Source organism: Phaseolus vulgaris, chromosome 7 (assembly GCF_000499845.2).
Source record: "Phaseolus vulgaris cultivar G19833 chromosome 7, P. vulgaris v2.0, whole genome shotgun sequence".
Lineage (NCBI taxonomy): Eukaryota > Viridiplantae > Streptophyta > Magnoliopsida > Fabales > Fabaceae > Phaseolus > Phaseolus vulgaris.
This window is the reverse complement of record NC_023753.2, coordinates 2,414,458-2,433,007: the sequence shown is the minus strand read 5'-3', so window position 1 is coordinate 2,433,007 and position 18,550 is coordinate 2,414,458. Positions and strand designations below refer to the sequence as shown.

Sequence of the window (18,550 nt, the reverse complement as noted above, 5' to 3'; positions counted from 1 at the left end):
AATTCACTTTAACACTCTTTTAATAGAGCAGAGAACAGAGTGGAGGAAGCGTCCACAAATAACTCAATACATGGCTGCATTGCAGAAGTTCAAACTCTTCGCAACGCCCTGTGGAGTGAGGCAAAGCCCGACCCAAAGCCCAAGGACGAGCCCGTTGGTTCAGTTCCGGCGGCCCAAAACATCCCTGCGAACTCTTCTCAGCCTGAACCGGTCACCTCGGCAAGCCGTTGAGAAGGATCCCATGCGGAGACACTCACTGAAGGCCCTCTTTGTGTCCTCGCCGCCACGAGAGGAGCACCTGCACGATCACGAAAAAACTCCGATGTTGGCTTCCGTTGCGGTTCCGCATTCTTGGAGTAACGAACCCGGTTCAAGCAACTCGCCTTGGACCGGTTTTCGTTGCAGGTCGTTGTTGAAAAGGAAATACTGGCGCCCTCTCCTCCTCACGATTCCAGAATGATCCATTCAAGCAATCTCATCGTACCACTTCCCTTTGCTCCATATCAAACTTTTGGTTCTCTATTTAAGTCTCCTTAAATATAATTGCATCTTATCTTGTTCTGTGATACGAGAAATCATCTACATTGTTACTTCTACCGGTCTCTTCGATTCAAATGGATGTTAATAAGTTTAAATTGTTCGTCTCAATTTAACTTACTCAAATTCTTGTTGTGTTGTGTTGTGAGAGGAGAAGCTGTTCTTTTCCCAGTTTCTTAGATTAGTGTTATTTTTAGGAAAACAAAAAACAAAAAGGAAAAGTGAAGTTAGAATTAGGTAAAGAAAGGCTTTCTTAAAGCATAACAATCAAAACAATGTCCATGTAAGACAAAAGATAAAGAGAGGAATGCTTTTGTGACATCCAAAACAACTCCTTTGTTTTTTTTTTTTGTTTTTTTTTCATTGAAAAAGCATTTCCTAAAAGTCTGAATTAAATCTATTTTCTTCAGGAAAACAGTGAAATATTAGTTGGGATTAAGAGAATATGGCAATTAATTAGTCAAATTATGATATTATCGTTTATTTTTTTAAAGATAGAATTGCCCTTTCTTAATCCTTCTACAATTTCCATTACAAGAATATGTCCGTCATTAATATTTCTCGTCTTTTTCTTTTTAAATTCCAAGTTATCATCGATTACGCGATAAATTCATTTATTTTTATAATACCATACTAACATTGTATAAAAAATAAACATGTTCAAAGAAAATATTGTTTCTAGGTTCTCTCTCTCGTAAGGATTGGGCTAGGAATGGATGTCTATATCTGATCCCACTTGACTAAAGGCCTTTCTTTCGGCATTCCATAATTTCTATGTGTACCCCATGAAACTGTTAAAAGACAAAATTGCTCCCTCGCTGTCACAGCTGATGCTTCCTTATTGTTGCCATCGTCATCACCTTGTCTGTGTTGTGTTATAAATAAATTAGAAAAAAGAGAGTTTTGGGTTATGTAGTATAAAATACTCTCTTATCAAATTATACAATTTTAAAGTTATTTTTTATAAAAAAATATTTTTTTGAATTGTATAATTTAAAAAAAAACATAAAACAATGACTTTTAAATTATACAATCGGATGTCAATTTTTTTTTTGCAGAATCTAAAACTAAAAGAATACTTCCAAATTTTGTATTAAAAGTTTTCTTTATTTAAAAATGGACTTCCAGGTCACACAATTCAAAAATCATTTTTTCATAAACCACTAGAAAAAGGTGAGGATTTTCATAGTTATGTTATGTGGTGCAGAAAAGAATTATGTGGGTCCTAAAAGAATTTCCTTTCATGAACTACTTTTAAAAGTTAATTTTGAAAATGGGCCTTGTGGGTTTAAGCTCAATTAAATTAAGGTAATTGTTATTGACACAATCTAATTTTATTAATTTACTTTTTATATATTTTTTTAAAAGTATATTTGGGAGTAGAACGCTAAAATTTAAACACTGCCAGAAATTCATTTTAACAAAATTGAAACATTTTAACACATTTGTTTGAAAATTAATTTTTTAAATATTAAAATTTTAACCCATTTTAAAAATAATTCTTTGAAAATGTTAAAATTTTGGCATTCTATACTGAACTTTTAGGATGATATTCTCATTATTTATTTAGTTGTAACACAATTTAATAAATAAACAAGAAGGGTAACATAGATTTTCAGCATAAAAAATTATATATTTTTTTCTTTCAATGCAAACCTTATCACTTTAGTTTCATTTTATTTTTCTTCAACCAAACAGCATCCCTTTTAGTTGATTTTTGACCTTCTGTTTTCTTTTTCTCCCTTTATTTGTTCTCTCAGTACTAAACAAAGGTGGGATCGGTTATCTGATACGTAGTGTTGTATGGATATATGGCATTTAAAACGACAGTACCAAGGGTTGGCAAGCAGTGGTTGTATGTTCCCTGTACGTTTAGCAAACTGGCCTCTCACTATGGGCCCATAAAAGGCCCATCCTTCTAAATAAAGGCTTGTTGAAATATGGAGAGGACAAAAAAGTACCATCTTTGGTATTAAAAAAAAGGCGAAAAGAAAAGAAAAAAAGAAAAAAAGAAAAGAAAAGCATCATGAGCAGTGATCCAAGAGTTGTTGGTCTGGGAATCCGGAGTAAGATCTGAGGGTGTTAATAGTATATATATACAACTTGGAGAATGTGTCCTTCCCATTCTACATCACTTTCTTTCTTCACAATTATTGGAACATGACCTTCTCTCGCTTTAACTTATCCACCAGCTGCATCTACTGTCACATTAGACCACTTCTGTTATACATTCTCAAATTTTCTTCTTTTCTCCTATTTTCCCACACTTTTAGTTAAAGAACAGAAAAAAAAAAATTCAAATTGTCAAATCCAATCTATAATTATCTAAATTCATATAACTTTTAATCCATTTAAATAAATTTATCTCAAATTCAAATCTATATTTTTGGATTTTAAGTCCAATCCATTTAATTTGATATAGATTACATATCACTACAAGAAAATCATGAAATAGAAACTAATTTTTAGAGACCAAAATAATTAGTTGCAATAGTAACTAAATTAGAGACCATTTTAGAAACTAAAAAAAAAATTGGTTTCTAAATTAGTTTATCTTATTGTTAAATAGTTTATAAATTGGTATCTAATTAGCAACTAAGGTTTTAGAGACCAAATTTAGAAACTAAATAATTGGTAGTTAAAACCTTGGTTGCTAATTAGATATTAATTTAGAAACTATTTAACAATAATAGAAACTAATTTAGAAACTAATTTTTTTTTAGTTTCTAAAATGGTCTCTAATTTAGTTACTATTGCAACTAATTATTTTGGTCTCTAAAAATTGGTTTCTATTTCATGATTTTCTTGTAGTGTATAGATTGGATACATTTTTGGATTATCTAAAATGAATTTTGAGTTGGATTTTGATTTGACCTCGACCTAGGTTGAGTCGAGTCAATCTGGGCCCAAGTCAAGCAAAGTCAGTCTGAATCCATGTCGAGTCGAGTTAGTCCAGACCAAAGTCAAACCAATTAGGTTCGGGCCAAAGTCGAGCCAAGTTGGTTCAGGCCAAAGTCGAGTCAAGTAAATCCTGGCCCAAATCAAGCTGAGTGGGCCATAACCTAAGTCGAGTTGACACCAAATCCATGTCATGCCAAGTCAATTCAAACTCATGTCGAGCCAATTCGGTCTAGGTTCATGACAAGTCAAGTCGATTCAGACCCATATCAAGTTGAGTCTGCCCACGTTTCTATCGAACCGAGTCAACTCAAATCGATACTGAGTCGAGTTGGACAAGACCGATATCGAGCACAGTAAATCCAAACCCATGTCTTTCAAGTAGAGTATATTTTTTATTTTCACTTGATAAAACATAAGTCTAGTAACATGACTAACAAGGTTTTGAATGTTCACTAAGATAAGGTGTTTAAATTTAATGTCTAGTAATATTTTGAATAGAATTGTGAATGCATAATTTGAATGTGAGCAAAAATAAAAGTTTCCCTGGAAAGCACAATGCATGTGGTGGTGAGTATATTAGTACATGTTTTCCATGGCCAAAAGGAACATGGAAGCATAATGGACAGCGATGTTTAAGATAATAAACAAATTACAGGGTTGAATTGAATTGCTTAAATGCACACTGTTGCATGATGCTACAACACAAACCGATGAGTTTGCCAACTTGGCAATTTGTTGTTTTATGATAACCACACAATCTGAAAGTCACTTTCAAAAAAGTTGCACAGAACTCCGAAAGATACAGCTTTTCTCCCCCAACTACTACTTTTAATCCAAATTCTTAGATATACTATCCATAGGCCAATGCATGTTTCATTGTCGCCCCCAACTGGTTGCATCACAGTAGCCACATAAATAATGCCCCACTACAATGTTGCTGATAGCTACATAGATAACAAAGACTTTTCAGTGTCAACCCAACCATATCCTTAACAGCATCAAAGACCATGCAACTTGTTGTTTGCCTAACTTCATGACATTCTTAATTCTCGATCACTTATTTTTATAGTATAAGTTTGACAAATTTCACAGTTTAACCAAGTGAAAATCCACTGCTGTAAAAATACAAGGTTTTGGGGAGGAAGAGTTGGTTATTTTTATCAACGTTGAAAATGGTTTTCTTTGTATTATTCCAGATCTACTAGCTCTGTGAATATTGGTGAAATTTGATTATACTTAATTTTACTATTGAGCATTGGATACCTATGGTAGATGAATAGGTTGTAGCTGCATATTAGTAATATAATTGGAGGGAGGGAACAATGATTTACTCATGCAATCACGTGCTTCCTCATCTTTATTATTGGTCTGATACGCATCATATTTTTCTCAAATTGAAAATTAGTATATGTAATGATTAATTAATATAGGTAGTAATCTCTTAATACATTTAGGTTATAGGCTTTATGCAGCAGCTACTTACAGCATCGATAGCTACATATGAGACTTAAGATAAATATCGATAGGACAAAATATTATTTACTCTTTTTAACCACACAAACATTTACATTCAGAATGTTAATGGTATTATTTCATTGATTTTTGAAAAAATTTAATATAAATAATAATTTTTGTAAAGTAGTTTCTTTTTGTATTTTTTGAGTATTCTAAAAGATACGGAATAGTTGATGATATGATAGAAAATTGGTAAAACTGAATTAAGAAGTACATCTGGTAAAATTTTACTAAAAGACAAAATCTAAATAAATCATCATCAAATATACTATTTATATATATAAAAAAAAAACTTAATACTTTAAATATTCTCAAATAAAACACATTCTCTACGTAAAAATCAACATTGTGACAAAGTCAAAACCCCCAAAATATAACTAGTTTCTTTTCCTTTTATAACGTACCTAATTAAGGTTAACTTCTCACTTTTACTACTCTCGCAATAAAGCTAAATATATCCATAAAATACTCTAAAAAATAATCTAAACATAGAATCATGTTAACAAATATTCATTTTTTTCCAATAAACATAATCTGTAAAGCTCTAAACCATAAACCTACGACATTTCTCTTAAAACCAACTAAAAAATGGACAAAGAGAATCTTGCTAAAAACAATAACATTTAATTAATCTTAAACTTATTCTACTTTCTACCAAAATTTCTAAAATAAACTCATGGAAAAAACGAGCAACTATTTCTTAAATATAGAAAGAAAGAGAAGACAAATATCTTAGAGAGGTAATATTTTTTGTAAATTAAATTTTCAAAAACATTATCTTATATGTTAATTGTTTTTAATTAAAATTGAACATATTTAATTAATTTAATAATAAATTATTCAGTAAATAAATTCTCTCTCATCATAATAATAATTGAGAAAGAATCATAATTCCATAAACATTTTCCATCGTTGTACAATAACTAATTTAATAAAAATATTTGGGTCAGGAAAAAAAATTATGTTTAGTCCCACTTATTTTAAATACTATTTTAGAAAATACAATTATTATCAAATTTAGAAATAATAACTATTTTTTTAATATTTATGAATTACTTAAAAGAGTGTAGCTTATACAAGGAAACAAAATTAGGTATTAAAAATAATTTGATTTTAAATTAATTGTTAGAAAGGTGTTTTTGAAAAGGAAATTAATTACCTTTGTGAGATTTTAAAATTAATTAATTGCAGTATTATTAGAATAATCTTATCAAGATATGAGGTATTAGTTTTATATGATTGTTTTCTCCTAATGTATATGACATAATTATGTATATAATTAAAAATATACATTTTTTCCTAATTTGGATTATTTTTCTAACTTATGATTATTAAATTTTAGTTTAATTATTTTACAGTGTGTGATTTCAAATTAAATATTATTTATTAATATTAATGGGATTAATTCAAATATGCCTATAAATATCATGGTGTTCTATGTTACTTTTGGGATAACCAATTGAAGAATTAAAGTTATCATTTCTGTTATAAAAAATGGTGAAGATTTTGATTGCTGCACTCTTACTTGTCTTTGTGTCTCAAGGTAGGTTTTTTTTCTCAATGAAAGAGATAAAATTATTATTTATAAAATATTATTGACACGTTGTGTTTGTGTTTGATGATTTTAGCTTATGGACAATGCTCGTTGAAAGATATCCATGTCACCCAATCTAAAACAGGACGAACAGTAGGTGGAAAGCCAGAATGGAGCGTGACTATCACAAATTGGTGTGCATGTGTTCAACAGAATGTGAAATTGAATTGCAAAGGCTTTCAAACCGTTGAAGGAATTGAACCTTCAGTTCTGAAAGTTTCAGGTGATGTTTGTCTTGTTACTTCAGGTAAACCTGTTTGGAAAGGTGCTATCGAATTCAACTATGCTTGGGACACTCAATTCCCACTAAATCCCATTTCGGCACAAGTTGTCTGTTAAATTTAATCTATATAATTTTCTCTAATAATTTCAACTTATTATTCCTATCTTGTTCATCGTCGTTATCATTTTATAATAAAATATTAGTTTTATGTTGTTGATTTTTTTTTATAATTTATCACTTATTATTACCGTAATAATATATCCTATTTTTTTATTGAATTATTTAATGTTAATAAATTTCAATTGTTAAGCTATCTAGTTTAGTATTTCATATAAAAAAACAACTTTACCGTTGTCTTGTTTAAAATATTTAAAGTCTTAACATTTTTCCCCAAAAAAACGTGTAATATGTTAAAAGTTACAATAATATTAAATTTAAAGATAAAATTATTGAGAAAATGTCATATACGCTCGAAATTTATTGCGATAGAAGATAAATAGTATCATGGACAAAAATTGACAGTATATACAGAAGCTGAAAGGAAACAACTTTCATTAATAAAAAGAATTTGATGTATATATAAGAACACATATAAATCATGCGTTGCCTGCAACGAAATAGTTTTCCATTAATCAAAAGGGTTTACATGTACAAGTGCATATAATTAAGAATCGTGTGCTGTTAAAAAGAAAATAAGAATATAATGAAAAGTCAAAATCTTCCGTGTAAAGTGGCAAAAAAAATAACGGTTAGCCTCCATTAATGGAAATGTCACTCTTAAAATTTATTATTAATAACAACTTTTAGTGACATTTAATATTGTTACTATAAAGATTGATTAGTCCATTTAATATATGTCTGATATGTTCAATAGTTTCATTTCACTTAGTCAAGGTCAATGTCAATTTATATAGCTTCCTTCCTTAATCTTTTGAGCTCCAAGTTTCAAAGTGGACAATATATCGAATGCAGTGATTAACCCTAGTGATGTTATCTTAACGAACATAAGGTTGAAACATTGACACTGTCTGTGGAAACAAAACGAGGTTCCAAAGATTTCCACAGACGAACTTTGGTTCTCTTAGCCCTCAAATAGGGGGAATCTGTTCCCCTAGATATGTTGACTAAGGGGTCTTGTTCTAGTACGCCAAATATTCTCATATCGCTTAAGAGTCAGTTTATATAAACTTTTCCCTTAACCTTTTGAAACGTCTTTTAAAGACAAAACCGTGACGAAACTCCAAATTTCAAACAATAACTCGAATGTGATGATTGACCTAACGTGTGTAGTTAAAGAACCTAAAGTGTGAAATCAAATTAGGGATAATGGGTAAAAAAAAATCAAATATTCAATAATTTCGTATGTTGATAAGTTGTTAACATCACTTAATTATAGAGTGACGTGTTATTTTACCTTTTTTTTTTCTTTTGAACAAATATAATATAAATACATGATAAAAGAATTAATTAAATCATTTGTTATATTATATTATGATTAATCTTCACAATGCAATATTATTTAGCTGCACTTTATCATGTACATGGTCATACGTTTTTTTTTTCTTCTATAGTTATTTTATGTGACAAATATAAATAAACATAAATATATGGAGTAATATTGATATTTTCAAATGTAAAGTTTAATAAAGATAAAATTTATGAATTGTGTAGTAAAATGTGGAAGACACTTCTATAAATAAAAAATGCTTGAGATCTACAAAGATGTGATTGGATTAATATGAAAATAAAATGTGTGCTAGATAAAATTGTATAAGAAGTTAACCAACAAATTGTGTTTACATATGTATGAGTGTGAGACTTACAATAGTACATAAATAAATTGCATTAGAGTTTCGCCATAAATATGTTAAAGACGTATTGATATAAAATTACATAAGAAATTCATCCACATAGTGCGAGATACTTATAGAAAAAATTGGTGTGAGTTATCTCATAGATGTGTGGTTTCAACCATATGGGTGTAAGAGACATCTTAGTATAGAAATTGTATAAGTTTTTTCACAATTTTATGTTTTGTCACAAAGGGATACGAGAGACACGTTGATATGAAAATTGCATAGGCAATCGACTCATATAATTGTGATTTCATCTAAAGGAATATAAAAGACACACCAATATGAAAACTATATAAAAAATTATTTACAAAAATATGTTTTGTGTTCAACACGATGTAAAAGATGCATCAGGTGAGAAAATTGCATGAACGGTTCACCAATAGAAGATTGGTTGTACCTACATGAGTGTTATAAGTGTACCAATATAGAAAATTACATATATTGAATAGGAGTACTTAGGGTACTCTAACCCCTTTACAAAAAAAAAAAAAACAATAATTGTATTTAGCTCATCTATGTCTAAATTGACTCAACCCTTCTATAAAGGACCATGAAGTTGCATTGCCTAACCATAAGAGTGGTGATTCTAGTAAACTCCACCTAAGAGACCCCACCCAAAAAAGCCTCTAAGCTATTACATTAATGAACAAACTTATTGGTAGCTAGTAAAATACTATAAGCATCTAAGATGTGACAAAATTATCATTACCACCCTTATCTTTACAAAAACCCGTTGTGAAAAAGATCCTGAAAATTAATTATGTTGAGTGTAATTTAAGTCAACCTCTATATACCACAACAACTTCCAAAAAGCCAAACTTCATGTCCTCTTATCCTGTCAAAAGGAAAAAAGAAAAAAAAAAAACTAGCAGTGTAGTTTCTGCTGCTCAAGTTGTAAAACAACAACAACAACAACGTACATACCACACCATACATACCACAACCACTACACCAAAAAGTAAAATTAGCTGCAAAAGAAAGTGAAGGTGATACTAGGAACCCTAAATAGTGTCCACTAAGCCTTCATTATTAAAAAAAATAATAAAGTGTGGGTTATATGGACATAAACTTAAAAAAAAAGAAAAAAAAATGTGTGGGTCAAACAGTCACAACTGGAACTATAAATAATAAATAATAATAAAAATTTAAAATTTTGTAGGTTAAGCACACGCAAACATAATATATATTTTTAAATTAAATTTAAATATGTAATAAAATTATGAAGGTTAAGTCCACGCTTGTTTAAAGATTGTGTGGCTAATCCGTTGACTAAGCCCACGCTTATTTGAATAAACAATATAAAACATAATTTTGCGTGGGCAACATGTAGGCTAAGCCCAAGCTTCTTTAAATAAACAATATAAAATATAATTTTGTGAGGAGCACGTAGGCTAGGCCTACGCAAAAAACACACCACTTGTGTCTCACACACCCGTCACTATTTTTATGTCGAACATATTAGCTTCCAAATTTTAATAATAACTACACTTTTGCGTCTATTTATTATAGCTAATGTCTTTTTTGACCCATGCTAATGAACATATTTTTTTTGTAGTGAATGTTAACCATAAGAACATTGGCTAGGAATTAACACATTTGTAAGTAAGTTTTCATAAGCACTGATTTGAGTAAGAAAACAATTGTTTTTATTCATATTTGTAATCCACGGCCAACATTTCAATTGTACTAATCCAAAATCACATACTCCATTTTTTAATACTTTGTTTTTGTGGTTCCTAACCTCTCTCGTAACTGCCACCCACATAGTTTTTTATACCATATTCTATTTTTTTTGTTCAAACTTGGACAATTAAATTGGTGGAAGTGATTGAAAATAGAGTTATATATATGTGCACAATTATAATTCCTATCTACTTAAAACACTGGATCCAAACAAAATTAGCTACTCTACACTCCAGAAAAAGGTGTTGTATAGATTCAATTTGTAATGGCATGAAGACATAAATTTGTATCCAAGATTACAACAATTTTTTTTTTCAAATTATCCTTAGTTTGAATCTATTTAGGTATATGCCCCCAGACAATTTTTTTTTTGCATTTGGTATTGCACTTGTGCATATTATATGTTGATTTTATCAAATAAATTTATGTTTTTTCCCCTTCCACACGCCCTTATCTTGCTCTTGTGTTTTTTCCTTAACATATATTTCCAAATTCAATAACATAAAATATAAATGTGGGATTAAATATTAAATATAATAATTTTAAAAATAATAAAATTTATTTTCTTAATTTAATATCTTGAAGCTGTCTTTGAAAAATATTTATCTTGACTTAACATATTATCATCAATTTATACATGCAAAAATTGAAAAGGTAGCATAAAATTTGGATGTTAAATTTTATAATATATGAAATTAATATGAAAATAAATTTCCAATGTCCTGAAAATAAATTAATATGAAAATGATGATACAATATTGAAAACATAAGTTAATAATGAAAATATATAATATAATATTTAGATAAACAAGATAATGTTGAGAAGTTATCACTATCAAAATATTTGTATAATGTTTAAAAGAAAAAATAATATTGAAAATATATTAATGTTATGTTTAAATAAATAAATAATCTTAAAAAAGTATTAACATTAAAATATCTCTATTATATCTAAAAATATTAAATAATATTAAATATCAAAATATTTGTATTATGGAGATATGTTTCTATGTTTGAGGATGCAAAGAAAAGAGAACTTTTCTAATTACTATCCACACCCTCTAACTTGTTAAGTTCACACTCCTAACTTCTTTAATCTAAAGTATATATCTCAGTCCAACTTTAAAACCCAACCTGCTTTCTATATGCAACACCTCAAAATCACTATTTGTCACTCTTTACTTTAATTATGACTGCTATAAGCATTGCCCTAATCACTTATTAATTTATTAAAACTTAAACATATTATATGTTAAATTATCAACTATAGGTAGAAAAAATACATATAAACATTTAATTAAAATATTTTAAAAACTGAAAAATGATCAAATTGTCCTGTAAAATAGTTTAAACTTAATAATAATTACGAGCAGGTGGATCAACTAAGTGTGTCTAGTATGTTCGAGTCATATATATTTTTATATATCAAATATTTAGGAAAATAATTTCCTATGATTATTATAATAAATTTGTAAACAAAATTATATAAGTAATCTCAAAATACTATTAATGAACAATTTATACCTTTTTAGTCATAAATAATAGTTAACTAAAAAGTCAGATTATAAGTTGTTTATAATTATTTAAAGTATGGATACTAAGTGCAATTAATTAAACTAAAAAAATTGATTTGGGTGAAGAGGGTAGAATTGAGAAAGAAGGAAAATGTGGTCCAGTGTGAGGTGTGCAAAGCAAAGCTGCAGCGCACTTTCTCTCTCAACCAAACAAACAACAAGGCATCGTTGTCGACATCATTGCGATCCCAGAAACAAATGCAAACCCCTCCAACACGTGTCCCTTTCCATTCACCAATTCCCATACTCACATTTCTTTATTAATTTCACCTCCCAACCTGTTTTTTTTTTCTCTTGCAAACAAACCATTTCGAGTGGTCCCCACCATCTCCCCCTCCCGTTTTTTTATCTGTTTAGTTTCACCAAGTCTGCACCTTTGTTGCTTTCCTTAATTCAATTTCCCTTCTTCTTCTAGCTGTTCTTGTCCTAATCCAACGAGATAGATAATCAAAATCATTCACTCTTCCCCTTCGTTTGTGACGGAAATTGGTCTCCTGCTTAGGTTGTATGTCCATCTCACTTTCACACTTGCCTGCTACAACATGTTTTCCAGTTGTCACTACTTCCTCACTGTATTTTACTCGTTTTTCTTGGAAAGTAGAAAGAAGAAAAAAGGGGTTGCATTTTTTTTTTGTTTATTTTTTTCCCTCTTGGGGAAGGTAAGAGAGAAAGAAAGTTTAAAGATACCGACATTTAACTGAAACAGAATGTGGGTGTTTGCAAGCAAGGCTTTATAACTCAGTAAAGCCACTTTCTTCGTGCCATGAGAAATAGCTTGATCCCGTGCAACCACGCCAGCAGCATCTACTTTATTGTTATTCTTTTTGGTTCTGGGGTGGAATCTACGTATAAAAGTTGAAATCTTTGTTTCATTTCTTGGTGGTGGAAATTGTTTTTCGAACTGACTTCGTGTTGGGTTGGTCCTAAGGTTTTTTTTATGCTTTTTTGTTTTCTTGTTTCTTTAAAGTGCATAACTTTCTCTCTCTCTCTCTAGGAATTGGGTGCTTCTATTTGTTTAATGGAAGATTATATATGGGTTTGCATTATTGGGTTTAACAGTTCATACCTAGTCACCAATACGCGTTTCGTTTACGTATTGAAATCTTTCTTTCTTCTTTTGTGCAAGTTTGCTGGGTGCAGCAGTCTTATCTGATCTGGCTTTGCGCGTGGTGGACGCCCAGAAATTCACGCTGGTAATTCAGCTACTTTGTTGTCTTCTTTTTCATGGTTGGAATTTGTGTTCTATGTTTTGGTTACTTTGAACTCAGCAACAAGTTTTCCCCTCTTTTTGAAAGAAAAAAGTAATTCAAGTTCGTGGTTCATCAAGGTCAGTATAGGCCAAGATTTTAATGCGATTTCAATTGCAAGGTCGAGACTTTTGGGGTTGTGGTTGCAATTTCCCGTAACTGTGACTGCAATCGTGGTTGCTTTTGTCTTCAATTTCCCGTAATTGTACTTTAAAATCTTAGTTGATGTCAAAACTGGGTCATACTAATTGTGAAAAGTTGCTTTCCACTTTGGATTTACACGCTTTATTTGGTTGTTTTTGGGGATGAGTAGGTGATTGTTGATCTTTGTGATGAATGCAGATCAAGTTGGGATAAAGTTTATATAGCCAACAAGTGTTAGAAGTGTTTACTCGTGGGAGGAGTGTTTTATGTTTGGAGGTCTAATATGCTTGTGAGAGTGAGGGCCTTTTGACTTCGAGTAATTGGTCGAGAGAGGAAGGTGAAGTTGAAGGTTCTTTGGTGGGACAAGATATGGCCTCTGGTGAAGGGAGGCGGCGACATCATGATCTTGTGCCTCTTGCTGCCTTGCTCAAGAGAGAGATGAAGAGTGAGAAGATGGAGAAGCCTACTGTGAGATTTGGACATGCAGCTCAGTCCAAGAAAGGGGAGGATTACTTTCTAATTAAGACGGATTGTCAGCGAGTCTCCGGAAACCCTTCATCATCCTTTTCAGTATTTGCGGTATTGTTCAACTTTTCTGATTCAGATTATATTTTGCTCTGCATGTTTCAATGGAACTTTCGATTTACTTTTTACTCTTGGGGTGTGACAACTCCCTTTCGGACTAAAATGAATGTTCTTTTGGATTGAAGCAACATCATCCTATGAGATGGTCACTCATTTCTTCTGGTTAACAGATCTTTGATGGGCATAATGGAAATGCTGCTGCTATTTTTACTAGGGAGAATTTGTTAAATCACGTGTTGAGTGCTCTTCCTCGTGGGCTTGGACGAGATGAGTGGTTGCATGCTTTACCCAGGGCATTGGTTGCAGGGTTTGTTAAGACCGACAAGGAATTTCAGAGCAGAGGTGTGGAACTTCATCTTTTATTCTTGCACATGTGGTGGTAGTATATAGTTATGCATTCATATTGGGAGGGTGAAAATACGAAACTAGAGAATCGGGATTATATTTCTCCTTTTTACTGATTATCTGAGCTCTCATTTGGTTTTGTCCAGGAGAAACTTCTGGAACCACAGCCACGTTTGTAATAGTGGATAGGTGGACTGTTACTGTTGCATCTGTTGGAGATTCCCGTTGTGTACTAGATGCCCAGGGTGGTGCTGTTTCCTCCTTAACTGTTGATCACAGACTTGAAGAGAATATTGAAGAGTATGTTTTTATTTCTTAAGGCCTAGTTAGTTTGCTTTTTTTTTGTATGCTTTTTGTTATTGGTTATTCTGTGTGCACAGGAGGGAACGTGTAACTGCTAGTGGAGGTGAAGTTGGGAGACTTAGCATCGTTGGTGGTGCTGAGGTGAGCATATTTATGTTGTAGTTATATATTTTTTTCATCCTAAAATGGAAGATAGAAGAAATCTTCCATTTAGGGACTTTGCATTTAGCTTATCCTTGTTTTGAAGTATAGTTCTGAACCATTACAGATTGGTCCCCTACGATGCTGGCCAGGGGGTCTATGCCTTTCTAGGTCAATTGGAGACATGGATGTTGGAGAGTTCATAGTTCCAATACCATATGTTAAACAAGTGAAGGTATAATTGTTTCCAGATAATTTCTTATTCTTTAGGTTAGAGATTACAATGCCTATGCAGCTTGTGAGGTCTTTGTTCAGAATAAAAACTTACCCTTTGTGATGGATTGATTATAGCTATCAAAGGCTGGTGGGAGGCTTATAATTGCCTCTGATGGCATATGGGATGCTGTATCCTCAGAAATGGCTGCAAAATCTTGTCGAGGATTGCCTGCGGAACTTGCAGCCATGCAGGTTGTCAAGGTAGTATCCACTGCAATGCTATCCGTAATTTAGCCAAATCAGCATGTCTTCTGGCTTGTGATTTGGCATTAGCATAGTGTTGCAAAGTTGGCATTTCTTCTCACATGTATATACATTCCAACTGTTATTCAGGAAGCACTACGAACAAGAGGATTAAAGGATGATACAACTTGCATAGTAGTTGACATAATCCCACCTGATAATGAATTGCCACCAACACCGCCCCCCCAAAAGCGGAACAGGCTGAGAGATCTTCTTTCGTTCAGGAAAAGGTCCCGTGATTCTGCCAGTAAGCTGTCAAAAAAGCTTTCAGCTATAAATATAGTAGAGGAACTGTTTGAGGAAGGATCAGCAATGCTTGCAGAAAGGTAATCTGTCGTTCTCTTTTATAGGAAAAATTATCCAATTGAGGAAAATTGGAAAATTTCTTGAAGGTTACTTGCATTTTGTTTTCCATCTTTGGACCTCCAATTGTTTATTGAGTTGATCTTGTTCAATGAACTAGGATTTTTTCTTCATCTAACATGAAAAGGACTTCTCTCTGCCTGCCTGATTAACTTGTTCCCCAACAAAAAGAACAAACATTAAGGATTTTCAATATTATGCATTGCCATTTATGAATATTATCACCCATGGTTATAGACTCTGTTTTTGTTTGGACTGATGTTAATATTTACTACAAATAATTTTCAATTCAAGTAGGTTTTGATATAGGATTACAAGTTAATTGGACATAATTTTGAAGATAAGAATTTATGATAGAAAGGTCTTCTGTTACCGGTATATGATTGGGCCAAATTCTGTTTTTACACAGTGTCACTATTGAAAACAGTATTTCCCTTATAAATATTTATATATAGTTGGTTTTTTTGAGGGGAGATTCATAGGAGAGATTCATATAAGTCAAATCCATATCACAATCACCCTTCCTGATCAAACAAACTAGAATTTGATCTTTATTTTCAGTGTTACAGAAGATTTTATAGTTTATTCAGTTCACGAAGTGTTGCCATGTAGCTAATAAACTTGGTATGTGCTGCATGCAGATTAGGAAATGATGACAACTTGAACACGGGGCAATCAACATCTGGCATTTTTGTTTGTGCCGTTTGTCAAGTTGATCTTGCTCCAAGTGAGGGCATCTCTGTTCACGCGGGTTCCATTTTCTCCACCAGCTCCAAACCCTGGCAAGGTCCTTTTCTTTGTTCTGATTGCCGTGATAAGAAGGATGCCATGGAAGGGAAACGTCCAAGTGGAGTTAAGGTGTCATAGCCTCAAAATTGGGGTCTTATTCTAGAATTCTTTACGCTATCTTTCACATTTTTTTGTATTCAACATTTTTATAGCAAATTAATTGATTGAATCTCACTTCAAGTAGCGACAGATGTATATGTAATATCCGCGAATTCATCTAAAATGGGCATTGCGTTTGAGTGGTAAATGGAAGGCAGGGTAAGTGGCTGGAAGGGTTTTTTGGCGGCTGAAGATTCTTCATGTCTGATTGATTGCTAGATTCGGATGGTTAAAATCGGTGCCTGCTAAATTCTTTTGTATAGTAGTCAATGTACCCACAAAAGTGGCTGTCATCTTCATCTTCTATGCACCATTGCGTGCTATGTATAAATTTCCATCACCTTTCCAACCCTTGGGGATTCAACGCTTTCAAAAATTAATCCAATGAGCAAATCTCTATGTATTTTCATCTCTATTAGTATACAAGTTGAAAAAAAAACATTAAGCTTGTTATAAAAATGAAGGTACCAAAATTAAATTGTAATGTTTTTTTAGCATCAACGCTGAAAAATGGTACGCAATCTCTTTCAAAGCAAAAATTAAAATGTGTAGAACTTTTTAACTTGGTGACAGCAAGTGTTTGGAATGCTACGATTCATGACAATGTTTAGCAGTTTAGCAGGAAAAGCTTTTTTCTTACAGCATCTGCCATAAAACACTTGATCACTTCAATTTGAAGTTCGTACGAGCTTCAATGATCAAAGACTGGTAACAAAAGCATAATGTAGCCAATAAGACCATTTACGGGGCAAGAATTAGTTCATTCAAATACTTGAGTGGACCAATAAGCACAGTACTTTTTTGGCCCACTGTGTTTTGGTAGCATTATTTAGGTTTACAAAAAATTCAAAAAGTACCAAAAAATGGTCGAAGCTCAACATGATTAGAAGATCAAAATGTTAAAAAGTGACAGCGGAAGAGAATAAACCTGAATAAAAGTTCAGTCGTTTTTGTTAAGGAGTTACTGTACATCGTGGATAGTTTCGTATTCACCACAAAAGAGTAGGATCTATGAAAGGAAAAATAGAACTACGGTGATGAGAAAGTGTCCTGAAAAGAAGCTGCAAAGCGTCCATGGTTGAAGAAATGAATACTGTTGTATATTTGGTAAACAGATAAGAAACGAAGCACGTTGCATAAAGAAATTGAACGGGAAAACGTGGTGGGTCACATGCTTCATTATTGGATCAATAAAGATGATCCCATAACCGAAAACATGTTTGTCATCTACCTCAATTTCTCTCCAAGCATTTGATGCTCCTTTTCCAAGTCAACTTCTGAATCAAATACACACTTTAGAAGGGTTCATACAGTACAAGAAAGCGTAATTTCAATCTGTGTAAGATTAAGAACACTAAGCATAACTCCAATTATATTACATCAATAGAGAATCCTGTTGTTTAGAGACTTCATTCTCAAAAAGTAGGGAATTTGGGATGGCTCCAGTTGATTTGTTCTGCTTCATTCATGTAAAATTATCTCATCAATGAACTTACTACAAATTTTCACTAAACTCACATTTGTGCACCCTTTCTTCCTTGATTCTTAAATCGTCAAAAAAATAAATGCAATAGGCTGCGTTAAATGTTTGATCGTAAGTTATTTGCTTTCATTGTTCTTGTACGGAGGAAAACAGGAAAACACTATAAACACATCCAATTCAATTTTAGGATGTGACAACCCATCAAATAGGTGAAATGACAATAGATTATCTAAATTGTTCTTATTCTGAAAAGTTTTTCTCAAAACACTCTGAAAAAGTTATTCTAGAAAATATATTCTGAAACATATTATATAGGAGAGTTTTTTTCTGGAAATCCTTTTTAATTCTTTTTTTTGGAAATACATTTGTTGAATTCCAGAAAATATGTACTGGAAAGCTTCTGCAAAAGATAATCCAGAAGTCATTCAAAAAAATGGTAAAAAACTTTTTGAAAATTGATGGGTGCAAAAGTAAATTTGATAGGGTGCAGGAAGAAACGGACTCAATTTTATCTTTTATCACATGCAAGCCCAATTTACGCATGAAGTACTAGGTAAACAACGTTTATGTGTTACGGTGGTTTTGTATAGAAAATAGAAAAGACAAAATTTGCTTGTTAAGATACTGAATACAGGCTATAAACATGTTT

At 31.8% G+C, this 18,550-nt stretch overlaps 3 protein-coding genes across 9 annotated transcripts; all 3 read left to right on the top strand.

Annotated features, from left to right (window-relative positions):
- Positions 1–70: 70 nt before the first annotated feature.
- LOC137827960 (uncharacterized) lies at positions 71–460 on the top strand. The gene has a single exon (XM_068634345.1). It carries the CDS (start codon positions 71–73, stop codon positions 458–460), a length of 390 nt encoding a protein of 129 aa, XP_068490446.1.
- Positions 461–6,447: 5,987 nt separating this feature from the next.
- On the top strand, positions 6,448–6,886 carry LOC137827957 (uncharacterized). Its single transcript, XM_068634343.1, has 2 exons — positions 6,448–6,496; positions 6,582–6,886. The coding sequence occupies exons 1-2, from the start codon at positions 6,448–6,450 to the stop codon at positions 6,884–6,886; spliced, it is 354 nt and encodes a 117-aa protein (XP_068490444.1).
- Positions 6,887–12,065: 5,179 nt separating this feature from the next.
- Positions 12,066–16,821, top strand: LOC137827666 (probable protein phosphatase 2C 15). 7 transcript variants are annotated; one of them, XM_068633896.1, is made up of 10 exons: positions 12,066–12,385; positions 13,010–13,076; positions 13,473–13,853; positions 14,030–14,201; positions 14,351–14,504; positions 14,585–14,648; positions 14,776–14,883; positions 15,000–15,125; positions 15,258–15,493; positions 16,172–16,821. In XM_068633896.1, the coding sequence occupies exons 3-10, from the start codon at positions 13,644–13,646 to the stop codon at positions 16,395–16,397; spliced, it is 1,296 nt and encodes a 431-aa protein (XP_068489997.1). In that variant the 5' UTR covers positions 12,066–12,385; positions 13,010–13,076; positions 13,473–13,643; the 3' UTR covers positions 16,398–16,821. The 7 variants fall into 7 exon arrangements, with proteins under 7 accessions (XP_068489997.1, XP_068489999.1, XP_068490002.1 ...); XM_068633898.1 differs by having other exon boundaries at positions 12,159–12,388; XM_068633901.1 differs by having other exon boundaries at positions 12,165–12,385; positions 13,444–13,853.
- Positions 16,822–18,550: the final 1,729 nt, after the last annotated feature.

Excerpts from the sequence above, each read along its gene's own strand:
- LOC137827960 (XM_068634345.1), top strand. The coding sequence starts at position 71 with ATGGCTGCATTGCAGAAGTTCAAACTCTTCGCAACGCCCTGTGGAGTG.
- LOC137827957 (XM_068634343.1), top strand. The coding sequence starts at position 6,448 with ATGGTGAAGATTTTGATTGCTGCACTCTTACTTGTCTTTGTGTCTCAA. Across the intron at positions 6,497-6,581 it reads ACTTGTCTTTGTGTCTCAAG|CTTATGGACAATGCTCGTTG; the intron begins GTAGGTTTTTTT and ends TGATGATTTTAG.
- LOC137827666 (XM_068633896.1), top strand. The coding sequence starts at position 13,644 with ATGGCCTCTGGTGAAGGGAGGCGGCGACATCATGATCTTGTGCCTCTT. Across the intron at positions 14,884-14,999 it reads CATATGTTAAACAAGTGAAG|CTATCAAAGGCTGGTGGGAG; the intron begins GTATAATTGTTT and ends GATTGATTATAG. Across the intron at positions 15,494-16,171 it reads TCAGCAATGCTTGCAGAAAG|ATTAGGAAATGATGACAACT; the intron begins GTAATCTGTCGT and ends TGCTGCATGCAG.